This window comes from Harpegnathos saltator, unplaced genomic scaffold (assembly GCF_003227715.2).
Source record: "Harpegnathos saltator strain DR-91 unplaced genomic scaffold, Hsal_v8.6 scaffold259, whole genome shotgun sequence".
Lineage (NCBI taxonomy): Eukaryota > Metazoa > Arthropoda > Insecta > Hymenoptera > Formicidae > Harpegnathos > Harpegnathos saltator.
Window position 1 is genome coordinate 329,118 of NW_020230049.1, and position 19,478 is coordinate 348,595.

The window sequence follows — 19,478 nt, forward strand, 5'->3', positions numbered from 1 at the left end:
ATTGCCTCATAAGACCCTCATAATATTGCCTTGTAAGGACCCGTTAATTTGTTACAGATCTTGTAAGGCCCTTGTCTTTTTATTCCTACTAGAGCCTAATTAGTTAGGGAAAAATAATCAGACTTTTACCGGTACTGCCTTCGTTTTGAAATGCAGCAAACTTTAATAAAAACAGTAGCAAGATTTTTGTGTAAAGAATGCTATATTTCATTGTAAGGTATGCTATATTTTTAAAATAAAAAATTCTTGTTATATACTAACAAGGTTATAAAGAAGTAAAGAAATTATAGTCTAAATTTCTTGGAATAAAAAGAACGAATATTTTTACTTAACCCCTTGAAGCATGGTGGGATTCCACAAGCCCACCTTTTCTTTCTTCATTTTTAATTATTTAAGCTATTTTTTTTATATTTTCGTCCGAATTTTTTTCATAAGATATGTTCTTCTACGATATGTTAGGTATTGATATACATGCTAAAAATGTAAAATATCAATTTTTTTTAATTTAAACATCCTATAAATAAAGAAATTGCATAAAATTACATATCTTTCAGTAAAAATTCATTTATGTAATCTATAAAAAGTCGTAACGAAACTTGTTCATTTTACGTTTTTGAAGTCGCCGATTACGAATCCGGGGTCAGAATTTCGAAATTCAAAATGGCGCTTCCAATATGGTGGACAAAAATATTCGAAATCCTTCGATTTCGACAGAAGTAGGTACATGGAGGTTTTTTGGGGTCACTGATCACGAATTTGTTATCAGATTTCCGAAATCCATAATATATCAAAGTTAGCCATTTAAAGTCGCCATATTGAATCCGCCATTTTGGATTTTAAAATTTTGACTCCAGATTCGTAATCAGTGACCCAGAACACCCCTAAATACACAATCAATCTCTTTTATTATCGCATAGAAAAATTCGTGCTTCAAAGGGTTAAGCAGTAATAAAAATATTTCCTTCAATAAAAATAATCAAACCCTTACCGGAGCCCTATTAATTTTTCTACTCGGTAAGCGCTACGCGACTCCCCGCCTCGCGAGCCGCCGCATCGCTGACCCAATAACGAGCAGAATGTGAACGTGAAGTCTCGGTGATGCGAGAGGAAAAGTCCCGCGGTCGAGAAGTGACACTCACGTCCCGGATAGTGAGCGAGACTCGAGTCCGCTCGAGGACGTCGGCGCGACGGGGGTGAGAGGAGCCCCCCGTGAGCGGAGCTTTTCACCGGGACGGTTCTCCCCAGACTGCGGACTGCGAATTGCCGCGAAGCGTTAGTCACACCGAGGGCTGGACGAAGGAAGGAGGTTCCCGTGTCCACCTGAGCGGCGGACTCGGTGCCGAGCCCGACTCGGGCGAGTTAGGTAACAGCCGCGAAGAAGGCAAGACAAGCCGTCCGAGTCAGTCAGTCAGTCAGTCAGAGTCAGTCTCGCCGAGGTACCCGCGGCGAAAACATCGACACGAGCACAGCCGAACTCGGGCGTCTGATATGGGATGCGGAGGGTCGAGCGGTGGACCGAAAGAAGAGGCAATTGTTTGCGAAACGGTGACGTGACGGCGTGAGTCTGTGAGTGCACCGACCTGACAGAAAGAGACAGAGACGAGTCGCGATGTCGAGGTGAGTTCCCCGCTGCTTTCCCGAGTTTTCCGAATCGAAGTCGGGGGGGAACGGGCAACAGCGTGCGTAATGTCCGCACGATTGCGTGAACGCTGGTTTCTCCCCGATCGACTCGCGCGCCGGCTTGAATAATTTGACATTTAACACGTAGAATCCTTTCACGTTCCAACGGCGTCCGCGAGCACCGGCCGCGACGAGAGGAGACGATCCTTGAGCCCCGCGGAATTCTGTCCGCACAAAGGACATCGTTAATTGCGGAAGAGTCGCGGGCGAATCGAGCGGAGAAAGGACTCCGAGAGCTGTATTCGCCGTTCCGACCAATTGAAATTCGAAATGGACATTCTCTTCTCTCCCCCCGTGGGAGAGGGAAATCCGCTCGGGAGGGAAAATCGCATCTGAATCGTCGGCTCGAATTCGCGATCGACGTGGGAAAAATCGACGTCGACGACGTTACGCGATCGTCGTGTTTATATTGCGTGATCCTTCGCAACGAACGATCGATTATGATTTATTAGCGGTCGCTTTCTTCTTACGGCAACAGAAAAATCTCCGCCGTCCGCCCACGCACGCGAGCACGCGCCATCGTCGAACGCGGAGGCACGCGCGCGAGATTGTTGCATAAGCGCGCGCGCGCGATCTTAATTACGAGCGAACCGCCAATCCGAAATATCCTGGAGCTCCTCGTAGCATAACAGCACGCGCTCGGGTTGCGAGGAGCCAGCGCGAGCGCAACGACGGCAACCTGACGGCCGCGAGACGAGTGACTCGGGTAATAACTGGTTATTACAATTTAACGACACGGAAGGCGGAGAAAGTGCATCTGGCCGAAGAAAGTATAAAATCACGGCGAATAAATAATCGCGATGAACGCGTCGCTGGAGTGTCATCGCTGCGACGTCGCAATCCCCCTCCCGTCCTCTTCCTCTAGCAGCAAGATGCTACTCATTAAATAAATAATACGTAATCTCTGTAATGCGCGCGCGCGCGCGTGTGTGTGTGCTAGAATTCATTGTCGTGCCTTTTTTGTGTTGTTTAAACGGCAGCGCGCTCGATGGAATTTTGTATCGCGACAACCATCGCGAGTTTCCTCGCCGCGACGACACAACTCGCTTAGGTCCCACCGAGAGAAAAATATCTAGAAATAAAAGATATTTGTTCCGGGCTGCTGGTGGTATGTTTGATCGCGTTGACGCACATATTTTCACAATGAGAGAAAATGCTTCTCTTGTGAGAAAATATATATATTTTCCTACAACTCGTAGAGCTTTTCGCGAAGAAGCGATTGCTGAGGAATTCAGGTTTTTATCCTTTACACTCGGAATGCCAGCACAGCTGGCATGAACACTTGTTCCGGCAACTCGGAATGCCAGTACAGCTGGCATAAATACTTGTTCCGGTAGCTCGGAATGCCAGCTGCGCTGGCACGAAAAGATTTGAAGACAGAGAGTAATAAAACAATAAGATGCGGCAACGACGATTAAAGAAAATAAAGATCCTTTTTTGTAGTTTTCCTAAAAATGGAGAAATTATATTTACAATTATCGAATTGGTGAAAGGAAATGTGGAAATATTCCTCAAGTACAAAGTACATTAAATAAATATGTTGCTGGCACCCATTAATTAAATATCTTTTACCATCTAAATTTTTTTCTCTCAATCTATCAACAGTGATCGACAGTGCCCATACTTGAAGCTCATCTTCACTGCGATATCCGGATTTGAGTTTACAGTTAGACGCGAGCCTCTCGGCTGAACTCCGTGACGTGCGTGACGTAGCACTAGCTGTCGCGATTTCACCGAAAACCTCAGATCTAACTCTAACTTCAAATCCAACTGTCTCATGTGAGACAAGTTTCAAGTAACGTCCTGTTAGTGCGGGCCTCAGAGTCGAAACGTCTCATGATTGTTGGGGAGAATTTCTCGCGCACAACGTCATCGTAGACGCGTATACGCGCGCGCGCAATTTTCGTGACGACAGCTGAACGCTCGATAAAAAAAAGGAAAAGTATAAAAATGACACAACAGTCTACATTGCGTGTAATTATGGTAGCGTACCTATAGCGACGAATGTCATCGCCGCAAGGCAAACAGCAATAAGGACATATCGAGCAACAGGAATTCATTATGGCAGCGCGTGGCGGCGGCGACAGCGATGGTGGCGGCGGTGACTTTCGATCGTGACTGCGACACCGGTGAATTTGTAGCGGGTCTCCTTTCAGAAGGGTGCCGCCTTCCTCTTGCCGAAATTAAATCACGTCGTTGACGACACACCGGGTGCCGCGTGCACCCAGGTGCACGCGAACCGTTTGCCTCGCGATTCTCCTCGCTAGCCGGTATCCATGGACACGCTGTCCATTTACATAGCGCAATTGTTTGCAGAGGCGCGTTCGTTTCCCACGCGAATTCAGAATCCAATCGACAATAAACCGAGAGAGCTAGAAGTAGAGACAGAGAGAGAGAGAGAGAGAGAGAGAGAGAGAGAAGCGGCTACAGAGTCTCTCATCGGATCTGTAGAACAATTCAATCGCTTTGGTATCTCGCCATTAAATGGGTCGAGTCAGCAATGAACGATTCGTGTACGCACTTGTATGCATTGAGGGAGAAAAAATATCTAAAAAATGTAGTATATCTCTGCTCGATAGATATTGATAATATATTCAATTTAAATCTAAACGGCTTTGTTTTTTAATAGAACGAACGATTTTTTCTCTCCTGAAGGGAGAAAGCTACGATTTTAAGAAAATGCATACCTTTCCTTTGAAAAAAAAAGTCTTTCTCAGTGCAAAAATATGTATGTTAATAATATAAGAAAATGTTTTTTCTCTCTTTGGGGGAGAAAGCTATGATTTTAAGAAAACATATATTTCTTCCATTTAAAAAAAAAATTCTCGCTGTAAAAATATTAGTAAGGGTATGCAAAAGTTTTCATCGTTCACGTACAGATGGCACTGTGAATTATTTACAAAAAAATTGCAACGCATTTTCGTTAGATTATGTCAAGTATTGGTCAATTTGCACAGAAACTGATGCAGAATAAGTCATATTCATTGACATAAACATTTTTAATTCGTGTAAAGATGGAAGTCGATAAGACACATTCGTCATTGTATGTTTTTTCATTTCATCAGCACAAAATAGCTGCCGAAGCAACCAAAATTATTTGCAAAACTTACGGTGAGGGAACGACAGCAAAGTTCATGTCCTGAGTTGTTTCGGCGCTTTAAAAATGGCGATTCTGACTTGAAAGACAAGGAGCGTGCTGGACGACCGCAAGAAATGAGTTCGGATAACTCGGAAGCGTTATTGCAAGAAAATTCGACTCAATCGAATGTAGAACTTGCACAAAGGTTACATGTTAATCAGAACGCTATAATTCGATGCTCGGGGAAAATTCTGGAGAGAAGAAAATGGGTTCCCTTCATGAATTATCCGAGCTATTGCTATTGCGAGCCGAGCCACCATTTACCTTTCGCTGCTCAATAGACGCAAACACAAGTCTTTTTTGTATCGAATTGTGACCAGAGACGAGAAGTGGATTTGTTCTGACAATCCCAACCACAAAAGATCGTGGATAAATCCCGGAGACGTCACAGCCAAAACGAAATATCCATGGTCATGAAGTCATCCTATGTCTCTGGTGGGACATGTAGAGTGCTATATTATGAGCTGTTAAAAGAATCTCGGACTATCACCGCGGAATTATACAGTCGACAATTGAGGTAGTTGAACGAGCAATTGATCGAGAAACGGCCATATTTTGCATCAAAGTAAAACAAAGTTTCTTCTGCACGACAATGCCAAGCCCCATGTTGCATTGACGACCCGAGGAACTTTAATGGAACTGCAATGGGAAGTCCTACCACATCCGACATATTCTCCAGATATTGCCTCATCAGCTTTTCGCTTATTTCGTTCTATGCAGCATAATCCTTCTGGTACACGATTTTGCAATGTTGAGAAAGTGCAACAATTCGTCGAACATTTCGAATAACGCCGAACGTTATTCATTGTAAGAGCAAAAGTTTCTTTTATCGTGGCATCCATCTTTTGCCTGAAAGATGGCAAAAAATAGCAGATAATGTCAGAAAATATTTTGATTAAAGATACTATATCATTTATAATAATATTAATGAAAAACACTGCCTTGAAAAGGATGGGAACTTTGACATACCCCTAATAATACGAATATTCTTCGCTTTTTAAGTATTTCTTTCCCTCAGCGTGCACAGACAAGATAATAACTTCAACATTCAGCACAAGATTACTGGTATTTTCTAATCGCGCGAATTCCTTTCTAGGAATTAACATAAAGCTGACAAATGTATGGGATCGCTTTCACAGAATCGTTCCCTTTTCTCAGGATAATTAATAAGTAATAAAAAATGTGTATCGCGCGCAAAATTAAAAAAATCCTAATAACCCAGTCGCATAGGATAAGGCTACTGTTAGAGATGTGCGAACTATTCGAATTCGAATCGAATCGAATTACATTAGATCCGATTTGATTCGATTCGAATCCGAATCCCTATAATTCCAATCCGAATAATTCGAATAGGAGTCAAATATATTATCGTTTGCGTGCATCAGCTGCAGCAAACGGGCCATCTGAGCCTGTGTATGTTTAAACCCTTAACTTGTAATTAACTTAACTTATAATTAATAACTTAATTTTAAATTATTTTAATTATTTAAATATATATTTTAATTTAAGATGATATTACAATATCAATATTCCCTTTCATATTAAAATCTTCCATCATTATTTGCATGTTCAATAGTCATGTTAAATTGTTTAATGATTCGATTCGATTTCATTCGATTCGAATTCGAATTTAAAAAATGAGATTCGATTCGATTCGATTCGACATAAAAATTCTTGATTCGCACATCTCTAGCTACTGTACAGGGTATAACAGCAACATATAGGTCAGTATCACGGGTTGCTTATCCTTATTCGGATCATACAGAGGTTGCCGAAAAAGTCACTCGTTGATTTTATTGATAATGATATTTGCAGTGTTCCCAGTTATGACAAATGCAACTAACTTTGCACCGTGATCGTTGTGACAATTTATTGACCGTTTACCGACAAGAGCCGAGCCTCACTGAATTAAAAAGATGTTTAAAAAATGAAACTGAGAAATAAATATTACGGAATAAAGCAGAATAAACAAGAGTAATACTTAAAGAGATAAATAATACAACACATTTCCTGGTTTTGCATAATTTCTTAATTGTTTCCTCACGTTGAAAAGTTCAATAGAAATTGGAGATTAGAAAGAACGATACAAAATGTGGAAAAATATTTAAAAGTCTTACATACTGTATTTCATCTATGTTTCTACAAAAGATCGCTTCTGTAAAAGTATGAATGGACTAGAAACGCAGTATATAAATATTGGTTACAATTTAATCGGCCGCAACTATCAAGCGACATATTTTCGGGACATTATAGTCTTGTATCTTTTATCGACAATAGGGCGTGTTTTCCGAAATTTTTTGCAGCTTGATAGTTGCGGTCGATTAAATTGCAACCAATATATATACAGGGTGCACGATTTATCTGAAGACATTGAAATATCTCGAGAACTATGCATTGGATAAAAAAAGTGGTGAATGAAAGTTGTTAGTCTCGAAGGGGGACATCCAATGATACCAAACTCGACCTCCCACCCCACCCCCTGAGGGTGGGGGTTGGGGGCAACTTTGAAATCTTAAATGAAAACCCCCATTTCTATTGCAGATACGGATTCTACGCCACAAAATACATAAATTTTGTTCGAAACTTTTTTTTTTATTCGTGATAGATGGCGCTGTAATCGCAAAAAATTATATTTTCCGCAATTCTCCAGAAATGATCATTGGATTGAGAAATAAAAAATACCTGTTCAATATTTTTAAAGAACATAATAAAAGTTATTCCCCCCCCTCCATCCTCTCGGGGTAGGGTGGGTGGTAACGTTCAAATCTCAAATGAGAACCCGTTGGGACGTTTGACAAAGTATATGGTTTCAGCATGACGGTTGCCCAGCGCATAACTCAATAGCAGCACGGGAAGTATTAGATCGTGATTACAATGGTCGGTGGATTGGCAGAGGTGGCCCGATTAATTGGCCTGCTAGGTCGCCTGATTTGACATTGCCGAATTTCTTTCTGAGGGGTTACCTAAAAGATAAGGTTTATCAACAAGTGCCAACTCGTGAAAACATGGTAGAACGCATAAGAACGCTTGCGCTGAAACTCCCGCAGATATGCTTCTATCCTGTGTACAGTCACTTGAAAAAAGGATCAATAAGTGTATTGAAGTTGAAGGTAAAAATTTCGAACACTTACTCTAATTAATTGAACAGTGAGAGGTAAGGGGATTCACATTAAAAAAGCACCCCGATCTGTGAGAGGCAAGGGGACTCACATTAAAAAAGCACCCGAAGGGAACATAAAACTACTACGTCCTCGTCGTTGTTCCTGTGTAACGCTAAAAGTAGTTTCTTGGAAAAATTCAACGCTATCTATCACGAATGAAAAAAATTGTTTCAATAAAAATTTCACGTACAATCTAATTCTGCAATGAAAAATGTGGGCCCCCATTTGAGATTTGAACGTTATTACCCACCCTATCCCGAGAGGATGGGGGGCGGAATAACTTTTATTATGTTCTTTAAAAATATTGAACAGGTATTTTTTATTTCTCAATCCAATGATCATTTCTGGAGAATTGCGGAAAATATAATTTTTTGCGATTACAGCGTCATCTATCACGAATAAAAAAAAAGTTTCGGACAAAATTTACGTATTTTGTGACGTAGAATCCGTATCTGCAATAAAAAATGGGGGTTTCTATTTAAGATTTCAAAGTTGCCCCCAACCCCCACCCCCAGGGGGTGGGGTGGGAGGTCGAGTTTGATATCATTGGATGTCCCCCTTCGAGACTAACAATTTTCATTAATCACTTTTTTTTATCCAATGCATAGTTCTCGAGATATTTCAATGTCTTCAGATAAATCGTGCACCCTGTATATTGTGTCTGTAGTCTATTCATACTTTTGCAGAAGCGATGTTTTGTAGAAACATGGATGAAATGCAGTATATAAGACTTTTAAATATTTCTGTATCGTTCTTCCCAATCTCCAATTCCTATCGAATTTTCCAACGTGAGAAAATTAACAATTAAGGAATTATGCAAAATCAGGTTATATGTTGTATTATTTATCTTTTTAAATATTACTCTTATTTAAATATTATTCTGCTTTATTCCGTAATATTTATTTCTCAGTTTCATTTTTTAAACATCTTTTTTAATTCAATGAGGCTCGAGTCCTATCGGTAAACGGTCGATAAACTGTCATAACGTACAAAGTTAATTGCATTTGTCATAACTGGAAACACGGCAAATATCATTATCAACAGAGGCAACGAGTGACTTTTTCGGAAACCTCTGCATTATCATCCGAATAGGAGCAAGCAACCCGTCACATTGACCTGTATGTTGCTGTTACACTCTACGTGTCCATTCGAATCAAGCCAGCTGCGCTCGCAGATATATGAGATGTCATTTCGTCTCCGGAATGATGAAATCTTGTTTTTCTCCCGCGCATAGAACGCGGCTCGATCCCGAGACGTTCGTTGTTGTCGCGCGCGCCGCGGGATCGAAATCCTGCGAGAGCGAGAAAGTTCTGACGTAATTCGCAGCCACCGTTGCCGCCGCCGTCGGCCAAGCGCTAATTAGACAATTGTGTAACGAAAACACCGCGCTCACGGGCGCGCATCGATCGCATCACGAAGAGGGGGAGGGGGAAGGGGGAGATTGTTGTTCCACGTCGGTACATAACATGCGCGGATTCATAATCCCGCTGCGCTTGTTCTGGCTGTTAAAGCCGCGATTCAAGCGGAGACGCGCGTGCGCGCAGCGTTAATTACATAGGAAAAGGAAATCCATCTGTATTTCCTGTACTTTTTTCCCGCGCCCGCCCGCGGAAGGTGAACCGCGAAAGGCAGAGCGTGACCGCCTCCAGGATACGTGACATTCTCGTCGCGTGGCCCATGAAATCGCGCGGATTGCTTGGAAAGCGCACGCGGAGACCCATCGTCGACGATCGAGAAAACACGCAGCGTCGCCCGTTACCTCGGAATTCGATCGAGCGACTTAGGCGCCAACGATAAAATCTCACTCACGCCGATAATTAACGAATCGCTGCGGCGAGGGGGGACAAACCCGCTTCGCGGCCGCGGTGGAAAGTCGCGGAAGAAAGCTCGTCTAGCAACAACACTCGAGCGTCGACAAGAGCTCACGCGCTTTAATCGCTTCCTCGACTATCGCGCGGAGGGGAGAGAGAGACGAAAGAGACAGACAGACAGACAGAGAGAGAGAGAGAGAGAGAGAAGAGCCGGGACGAGTGGAAATAAAAAGGAGACGCGGGATGCTATCGTTTCCCTATCGGAATCAACGACGCGTATAAAATGCGGCCCGATTGTCGCCGCGCAAAAGTACGACTCGCACGCGCTCGCGAGCCTCGGGAGAGCGCATGGAGATAAGAAGATATGGAGGGAGCATATGTGAGCACCGAGAATGAAGAGTATGATTCCTAAGACGTAAGGGGAATCAGTTGTCGCCATTTTGAATAGGAACACTCATTCATTGGTTATTACTGAGAAAAAAGAGTAGTTGCCTAGCAACACTAATCCATTCAAATATAAAACAAGAAAAAATAAAACAGTTAAAAAATTAATAAAATTTGCAAAGAATAGTGTATATATGTGTGTACGTAGACACATATATACAGATTACTTATATAGGGTGCTAAATTTCAAATATAACAGGTAAAAAATCTCGAAAACTATGAAAGATATTAAAAAAAGCTAAAAGACGTGTTCTATGATTTCGAGAGGGAAAGAGAATGGTATTATCAGTTTTTTATTTGGAGGGTATTTTCAAGGTCAGTTGAAGGTCAACTTAATTTTCTAAAATAGAAAGCCCAATTTTTTATTATATCTTCTTTTTCTACCAATTAATTTTAACAACTTTTGTCTGAAACATTTTTTTATTTGCCTAATATTTTTTTAAATATTTAAGGAAAACTTGGTAACTTTTTCAACTTTTAACTTACGATATCTCGCTAACTATTCGTCGAAAGAAAAAATAGTAACTTAATAAATAGTAATTTAATAATTTTGAAATTTCCAAAGGTCGATAAGTTAACAAAAGTTAGAGCACTATTATAGTAATATATTTTTGATAGTAAATAAAGTAAAAAAGTCTAATACTATTTTTTCTTTCGACAAATAGTCCGCGAGATATCGTAAGTTAAATGTGGAAAAGGTTATCAAGTTTTCCTTAAATATTTAAAAAAATATTAGGCAAATAAAAAAATGTTCAGACAAAAGTTGTTAAAATTAATTGGTAAAAAAGAAGATATAATAAAAAATTGGGCTTTCTATTTAAAAAATTAAGTTGACCTTCAACTAACCTTGAAAATGCCCTTCAAATAAAAAACTGATAATGCCATTCTCTTTCCCCCTCGAAATCGTAGAACACGTGTTTTAGTTTTTAATATCTTTCATAGTTTTCGAGATTTTTTACCTGTTACGTTTGAAATTTCGTACTCTGTAGTAGAAGAAACGTAACACTATATTGAAAGATATCTGAATGAATTTGTATTTTTACAAGTATTAAATAAATAATTATTAATTTACAATAATATTCCATAAGATTATTCATGTTACGTATGTTTTTTGTAATCCCCTCACTCTTGCTTTTTCCACCGTCTGAAGTTTTCCGTCTCGTTTTAAGTATAAAAAGTGTGAAAAGTACAACCAATACTAATAGACTTAAGATTGCGTTCCGATATTCACTGCCAGTACTGAAAATTTATTTCGTGTCACTATAGATACTATTATATATACTATAGAGATATATACTATAGAGATTTAGTACTGACAGTTAATATCGGAACGCAGCCTAAGTATCCACCAATAAAAATATCTTCCTAAGCAAGATGGCCGTGATTGAATCGCCCTTACGTCTTAAGAAGCAGGGTTTGTATCTATGCTCATTCCATATTTTCTTACCTCCATGGGAGAGCGCGAGAGAGAATTCGCCGCTCTCGAGTCGATCTCGGCGGATTTTCGAGTTGTTCCCGTCGCGATTCCGTTCGTCGAGGAGTCCCTTCGCGAGAGCTTCCGCCGCGGTGAACCGGAATTCGCGAGAAGCGAAACGCGAGAAAAAGGAAACGGAAGAGAAGAGAGTCCAAGAGAGAAAGAGAGAGAGAGAGACGAAAAGAGAAAAGAGCTCTCGCTTTCCGCACGCGCGGCGCATTTTACGCGGCAACGATTATTCTTATTCCGCGCACACGCCGATATGTAGCCGGGTCCTGGTCCCGCCGCCAGGGACAATGCCATTGCCATAGTGAAACAGTGAAAGTATGGTCATTTTGCGCGCGCGTTTCTGCTCTTCCCGTTCCCCCCTCCCACCTCCCTCCTCGCACGCACGCACGTACGGCGCGCGACGCACGCGTGGACGGTTTTCGCGCGCTATCGCGATAGTCTCGTTTTGAATGCTGCGCCTCTCGAAGCTTCTCTACTCTCGGACTGACCGCGGCGCGCGCTCGGTGAAATTATTACCCAGCGCGCACCGAAGACGAAAGGTAACGCGCTCTCGGTTTCCACCGCGCGGTGACATCAACGTCCGTTGAGTAATGACGATCGGGTTGAACAGTGCGCGCCTCATCTGCGACGCTCGCGATTCTTCTTCGCAGCGCGATGCGGCTTCTCCTCGGGAGCATCATCTGCCTCTTGTCGGCAGCTAGCGCGAGGACCGCGATAATGCCGCCGCCCTGGGCCGACCCGTCGAGCAACCCTTGCGCCGCGCAACCACGTGGCTGGCAGCTGCTATATTGGCCGGCCGACGGCAAGTGCTACAAGATATTCCAGGCAGGTGCCCGATTCTCTTTCTCTTTCTCTCCTTTTCTTTTTCTTTTCTTTTTCTATTGGGTTGGCAACTAAGTAATTGCGGATTTCATTGGTAGATGGCGTTAGTTTGAATTTTTTAAGTATATTTACGTATTCGAAATGTCAAACCCATATTGTTATTTGATAGTTGGTACTTCAATTGGCAGTCAGTACACAAAATTGTATCGATCGGTTGTGTAGTTTTCATTTGGCGTCGGTTGAAAAATGGGAAAGTAAAACGAGCATTTTCGTCATATTTTGCTTTTTTACTCCTCCAAAGGAAAAAAACATCGCAAGCTCACAAAAAGTTGTGTGCTGTATATAGTGACGAAGCCTTAAAAGAACATCAAAATTAGTTTGCTAAATTTCGTTCTGGTGATTTTCCACTCAAAGATGAATAACACTTTGGCCGTCCAAGTGAAGTTGATGACGACCAAATCAAAGCAATAATCGATGCGAATCGTCATAGCACAACACGTGAGATTGCAGAGAAGCTTGATGTTCGACGAATTTTACTTTTTAACCGATTTCTATAAAACTTTAAATCCAGGGGTTTTCTGGGTCGCTGATTACGAATCTGTTCAGATTTTCGAAATTCAAAATGGTGAATCCAATATTGCGGACGTAAAATTCAAAATTCAACCAATTTTCGTGAAACCAGATATTTAGGGGTTTTTAATGTCGCTGATTACAAATCCGTTGTCAGATTTTTGAAACTCAAAATGGCGTAGAAATTTGGGTTTTTTAAAATTCTCGTTTCGCTGTATTGAGTCAGCCATCGTGAATTTTGAAAATCTGATGATGGATTCATAATTAGTGACCCACTCAATACCACTCAAAACCACTCAATACCAATTTTTCTAGAAATTGAAGTTTTTTTTAAGTTTTCCGCCCGACATATTGGATTGGTCACCTTGAATTTTGAAAATCTGATGATGGATTCGTAATCAACGACAGAAGGAAACCCTAGATACTTAGTTTCACGGAAATTGGTTGAATTTTTAATTGTATGTCCGCCATATTGGATCCGCCATTTTGAATTTCTAAAATCTGACAACGGATTCGTAATCAGCGCCCCAAAAAAATCCCTGTGTATTAATTCCCAGATAAAAATAGTTAATTTTCCCCTTGCCATCCATTTATTTTTAAAAACATTTTATTGTGTTTACTTATTTACTATTAATAAATTTTAAGAATTTATAAGTAACCACAATTATTCTATACTAGTTAGGGTCTTAAGAAGCTAGAAAATATAATTGCTAAGAAATCGATCATTAAAACTGTTCATAAAACATCTCTGGGTGTCCGCCTGCGCCACAAAGAGTTAATACAACGCATTGCCATCTGCGATTTGCTTATGAAACTTAACGAAAATGATCCATTTTTTAAACGATTGATAACTGGCGATGAAAAACGGGTTGTTTTTAACAATGTCAATCAAAAAAGATCGTGGAGTAAACAAGATGAACCAGCGCAAACATCCAAAGCTGATTCATCAAAAGAAAGTTATATTATCAGTTTAGTGGAATTACAAAGGAATTGTCTACTTTGAAATTTTACCACGCAACCAGACAATCAATTCAAATGTATACATTCAACAACTAACCAAACTAAATAATACAATTCAAGAAAAGCGACCGGAATTGGCAAATCGAAGAGGTATTGAGTTCCACCATGACAATGCAAGACCACACACACATCTTTGATCACTCGGCAAAAATTATTCGAGCTTGGTTGGGATGTGTTGTTATATACAGTCCTTGCTATATACAGTCCTTATATATATAGACCTTGCACCATCATATTATTTATTTCGTTCTTTGCAAAGCTTCTTGAATGGTAAAAATTTCAATAATGATAATGATCGCACTTGGTTCAGTTTTTTGCCGATAAAAACCATAAGTTTTATGAACGTGGAATTATGATGCTGCTTGAAAGATGGCAAAAGGTCATTGATAAAAATGGACGATACATTATTGCATAAAGTTATTTCGTTCCATGAAAAAATTGTCTTTTATTTTCTTAAAAAAATCCGCAATTACTTAGTTGCCAAATCAATATATTTCCCTTTTCCTAGCAAGATCACACGATTGTACCAACAGACTCGCGTGATTTCTGACAGCGACGCCGTCTCTTGCAGATTGGCGCTCCTTGCCCGGAAACGATGGAGCTGGGTCCCGCGGCCGGAGGCGGTGGGACGATTGCGGAATGCAGGTGTCCTCCGGGGACCGCGCAGTCACCCCGGGACGCCCTGTGCCATTCGATATTCACGAGAGCGTCCTGCGCGAAGGGTCAGTTCTTCGCGCCGGTGCCGGACGCGCCTGGCAGATTAGGGTGAGAAAAACGGCTCCCCCCCTCGAGCAGTGTCGTTGAGCCAATATTAATAGTCGTTGATCGATTAAAATTTTCAGTTAAGTGTAAGTTTGTCGGCGAGCCTAATGTCACGTATTAGGAGGTTGAATTAGTTCCCAGCAATAGATGGCTTTGGTAACAATGATTAGTACGAATGTTGAAATCTGGCAACACTGAAAGATTTGACAATTCTCTATGACATATGATAATTTACGCGCTATTGATAGTTGATAGATAGTGTTTCATTGTTTATACGTGTCTAAAATGGATACAAAATTGCATTTTCGACATTCATTACTTTTTCGTTTGATTTGAATAAATCGGCAACTGAAGCTTATGAAATGCTTGTTATAACTTATGGTGATCAAGTTCCATCGTATTCCAAATGTAAATTTTGGTTTCAACGATTCAAAAGTGGTGATTTCGATTTGAGTGACAAAGAACGTACTGGTCAACCAAAAAAATTCGAAGATTCTGAATTACAAGCATTATTAAACGAAAACACTGCTTAAACGAAGAAACAATTGGCTGAACAACTCAACATTAATAAATCAATTTCTAAACGCCTACATGCCATGGGAAAAATTCAAAAGGAAGGCAAATGGGTTCCACATGAATTGAGTGAAAGTGCCATTGCAAATCGTTTGAATATCGCTATATCTTTGCTTATCAGACAGAAAAAAGAATTTTTTGTGGCGAGTTATAACTGGAGATAAAAAGTGGATTTATCTTGATAATCCAAAACGAAAAAAACATAGGTTGATCCAGGACAACTATCAACTTCGACACCAAAACGGAATATTCACGGCCACAAAACAATGCTCTACATTTGGTGGAGTATGGAAGATGTGTACCACGAGCTTCTAAAACTGAATGAAACAGTTACAGTGGAGCGATACCAGCAACAATTGAATGATGAACAAATTCAATGATAAATTGATGCAAAAAAGGCCAGCGTTAGCCAGCAATAGACGCAAAGTGATTCTTTTGCACGACAATGCTCATCCACATGTTGCTTCAATCGTTAACCAAATATTATTAGAGCTCGAATGGAAAATCCTTCCGCAGCCAGTGTACTCTCCAGACCTATCCACCTTTAGCATCATCTGATTACTATTTATTTCGACCGATACACCACGCTTTGGCAGATATACACTTCAATAATTACGAGGATGGGCAAAAATGGGTGTCCGATTTGGTTGCTTCGAAAGACAGATCGTTCTATCGCGAAATCACTTTGTTGCCGGAAAGATGGGAAAAACAGCTAACAATGGAAAATATTTTGATTGATGTAAAGGGCCCTGCACAGATCTTATAGGAATGTGCCCTCGGTTAAATTGGATGGAATTGAAGTATGTTATGGTCTTCGACGTCTCGAACGAAAGTTTTAATAGGCACGACTCCCTAAATTCAATAATTTTCCGTCCAAAGAGGTTTAAAGTAGCAACCTCTCAATGAAAACCTACAGTTGTACCATGCTTTTTCTCGAAACAAATATATGAATCTCTCTCTCTCTCTCCCTCTCCCTCCCTCCCTCCCTCCCTCCCTCCCTCCCTCCCTCTCTCTCTCTCTCTCCCTCTCCCTCTCCCTCTCTCTCTCTCTCTCTCTCTCTCTCTCTCTATATATATATATATATATATATATATATATATATATATATATATATATATATATAGAGAGTGTTCCAAAAGTAACGGACCACCCTAATAACTCTTCAGTTTAAGTTTCAAGGAAAATGATTTAAATAAAAGTTGTAGGGATTTAAGTGAGCTACCTTATGATAACCTTGACTTTGACCTTGACCTCTATTTTCAAGATCATTTGAAGGTCAACTTGCGTTTTTTACATGGGAACACTTATTTTTTATTACACTATTTTTTCTACTAGTTAATTTGAACAATTTTTGTCTAAAACATTTTTTTATTTGTCTAATATTTTTTGAGATATTTGAGGAAAACTTAATAACTTTTTCAATATTTAACTTACGATATCTCGCTAACTATTTGTCGGGAGAAAAAGTAGTACTAGACTTTCTTGCTTTATTTAGTCTCAAGAAAATATTGTTACAATAGCGCCCTGATTTTTGTTAATTTGATAATTTTGAAATTTCCAAAAGTCAGTAAGTCAACAAAAGTTAGGGAATTATTATAACAATATGTTCTTGAGACCAAAGAGAGTAAAAAAGTTTAGTATCATTTTTTCTTCTGACAAATAGCGAGATATCGTAAGTTAAGTATTAAGTATTAAAAAAGTCATGAGGTTTCCCTTAAATATCTCAAAAAATATTAAGTAAACAAAAAAATGTTTCAGACAAAAATTATTCAAATTAATTAGTAGGAAAAGATGATATAATAAAAAATGGGAGTTTCTGTTTAAAAAAATAAGTTGACCTTAACCTGACCTTGGCAACACCATTCAAGGTCAAACTGATAAAATCAATAAATACATCGTTTTAAGCCTTATAAGCCTTTTGTCTGAAACACTTTTCTGTAAAACATATCTTTCGAGATTTTTCGATCTTTTTTCCTCACCCTGTATGTATGTCTGTTCTTCTCACATGAACCTCTCCAAAAAATTCTCCTCAGATCGAGATGGCGGTGGGGAGTCTGCCGCGACCCCGAGCCTTGCGGTGAGCAAAATGAGATTTACTGGCCCAAGGACGACAAATGCTACCCGAAGCTCAGCAGAGGACCTTGCCCACGCGGAGAACTCCTCGTCACCGGCGAAGACGGCTTAGCGACCTGTTCATGCTCGACGAACGGCGAGCTGGGCAGATACCATTGGCTGGGAAACGGCGGCGGCTGTCACGAACACTACACGAAGGGCCCGTGCTCGGAGCCGGGAGAGCTGTTTCTCCCGGGCGGGACGTGCGGCTGCCACTCTCAACTACCTCATTATCATGAACCAAGCGGAATGTGCTACCAGCTAGGTGAATTACTCCGGCTCGTTTTAACAATCATCACTTGAAACTTGTGAGATGCTCAGATCTTAGTTAAATGCGAGCTTTTCAGTTGAATCGCGACTGCGAGCATAATATTATGTTTGAATATCGTGACTCAACTAAACAATTCAGATTTTTATCCATCTTCAGATATAAGTATCTCACGTGAGACAAATTTCAAGTATAACTACTGTTAACAGGAGCTTCCTTGAGTTGTTTTTCAAAATTGATCTAAGCTGAAGAAACTATGAATCTAACGTTTAATTGGGTCTTTAGGTGGCGTTGGCCCATGTCCACAGGGACATCACTTCGTGGTCACCATGGATGCTCAGTCGAGCACGCAGGAGGATGTGGTGCGTGCAGAATGCGTCTGCAAGCCGGGCCACGCGTTGTATAGAAACGGGTTCTGCTACAGACTGCACACAAGAGGACCCTGCGAAAACGGCTACATGCTGATCAACTCATCCACCTGCGTGCCGGTACCATGCAAACGTGGCAGACTATATTTCCCGCAAGAGAGAACTTGCTACAAGATCGGCACGAGAGGACCGTGTCCAAACGGACAGATTGTGCTGTACGACCACAACGTGAGGCCGTCTCTCGACGGGATCAGCTACAACGGAGTGTGCGGCTGTACCAACGTCATGAGGAACGCCGGTAGATGCATAGAGGATGAAAGTGACGACTGCGAGAGCACGCCCGGCATGGTGATGTTCAACCAGACTTGCTACAAACTGTACACTCAGGGCCCCTGCACCGCGGGCGAGTGGTTAGTCGCGCAGAGAACGCCGAAGAACCGGCTCTGGCAAAAGGAAGAGCCACGGCCGAAGGCTAGGTGCGAATGTCGACCTGGTTACAAGAAAGTCGCCAACACGGAGGCGTCGGAGGAGCTGGAGAGTAACAGTCTGATCTCGCCGAACGGCTGCCAGCCGCCCGTGGTGAGCTTGGCGAAGTTTCTCAACGAGAACGTCAAGTCGACGGTGATCTGAAGCAATTCAACGGACCGGTTGCGCTTAGCATAGGATGTTGGACATTTGTCATCTCATGTTTCACACGATGTACACTTGTTTCGTTCTCGCATTTCCACGTGACAAGCGTGTATAATGTGTTCGAATGGCGATTGAATCGCAAGACCTGCCGGTAACGGACTCAATCTCGTACATAACGTCGTTGGGATTACTGTTTTAAATTTGATTATCGCGCTCTTGCTTAAGCGATGGCGGTATTCACAGTCGGATATTATATTCAAGACTGTCTGAAATTTCTTCAGATACTTCGTAGCCAATAAAGTCCTACAGCATCTGAAGACGAACTTAAGACGGACTTGAACACATAGAGAATCCGATTATAAAATACGCTCTGAGATAGTTATTTATTAACTTATTAAGTAACTCAGTGAAACCTGAAGTCTCCCGAGAGACGCGTGCCACTTATCTTTTACGAGTCACCGTGCGTTGTCGATATAGCAGACGTGCTTACTCGTTTTTATGCTGTAAGTCGCGAACCTGCTGCTGCATCCCTTCCGTTTGCTGGTCCTTGTGCACCAGTTCCCGCTCCAACGCGGCGATCCTCTCTGTCTTCTCGTCCAAAGCCATCTGTAAGAATAATCGAATACAAGATATTT

At 41.1% G+C, this 19,478-nt stretch overlaps 2 protein-coding genes across 3 annotated transcripts in view; one reads left to right on the forward strand and one right to left on the reverse strand.

The window, feature by feature from the left end:
• LOC105182079 (centrosomal protein of 135 kDa) overlaps positions 1-19,478 on the reverse strand; it is a 59,870-nt gene that overhangs the window by 34,908 nt on the left and 5,484 nt on the right. For both annotated transcript variants that reach the window (XM_011139229.2, XM_011139230.3), the window contains one exon: positions 19,334-19,449. In XM_011139229.2, the coding sequence (XP_011137531.1) occupies positions 19,334-19,449 (116 nt within the window). The remainder of the gene's footprint in view (positions 1-19,333; positions 19,450-19,478) is intronic.
• On the forward strand, positions 1,287-19,334 carry LOC105182078 (uncharacterized). Its single transcript, XM_011139228.2, has 5 exons — positions 1,287-1,617; positions 12,369-12,543; positions 14,702-14,895; positions 17,499-17,842; positions 18,131-19,334. The coding sequence occupies exons 1-5, from the start codon at positions 1,610-1,612 to the stop codon at positions 18,841-18,843; spliced, it is 1,434 nt and encodes a 477-aa protein (XP_011137530.1). The 5' UTR covers positions 1,287-1,609; the 3' UTR covers positions 18,844-19,334.

Coding starts and splice junctions, on each gene's coding strand:
- LOC105182078 (XM_011139228.2), top strand. Junction 14,896..17,498: donor GACGCGCCTGGCAGATTAGG/GTGAGAAAAACG, acceptor AATTCTCCTCAG/ATCGAGATGGCGGTGGGGAG. Junction 17,843..18,130: donor CGGAATGTGCTACCAGCTAG/GTGAATTACTCC, acceptor TTGGGTCTTTAG/GTGGCGTTGGCCCATGTCCA.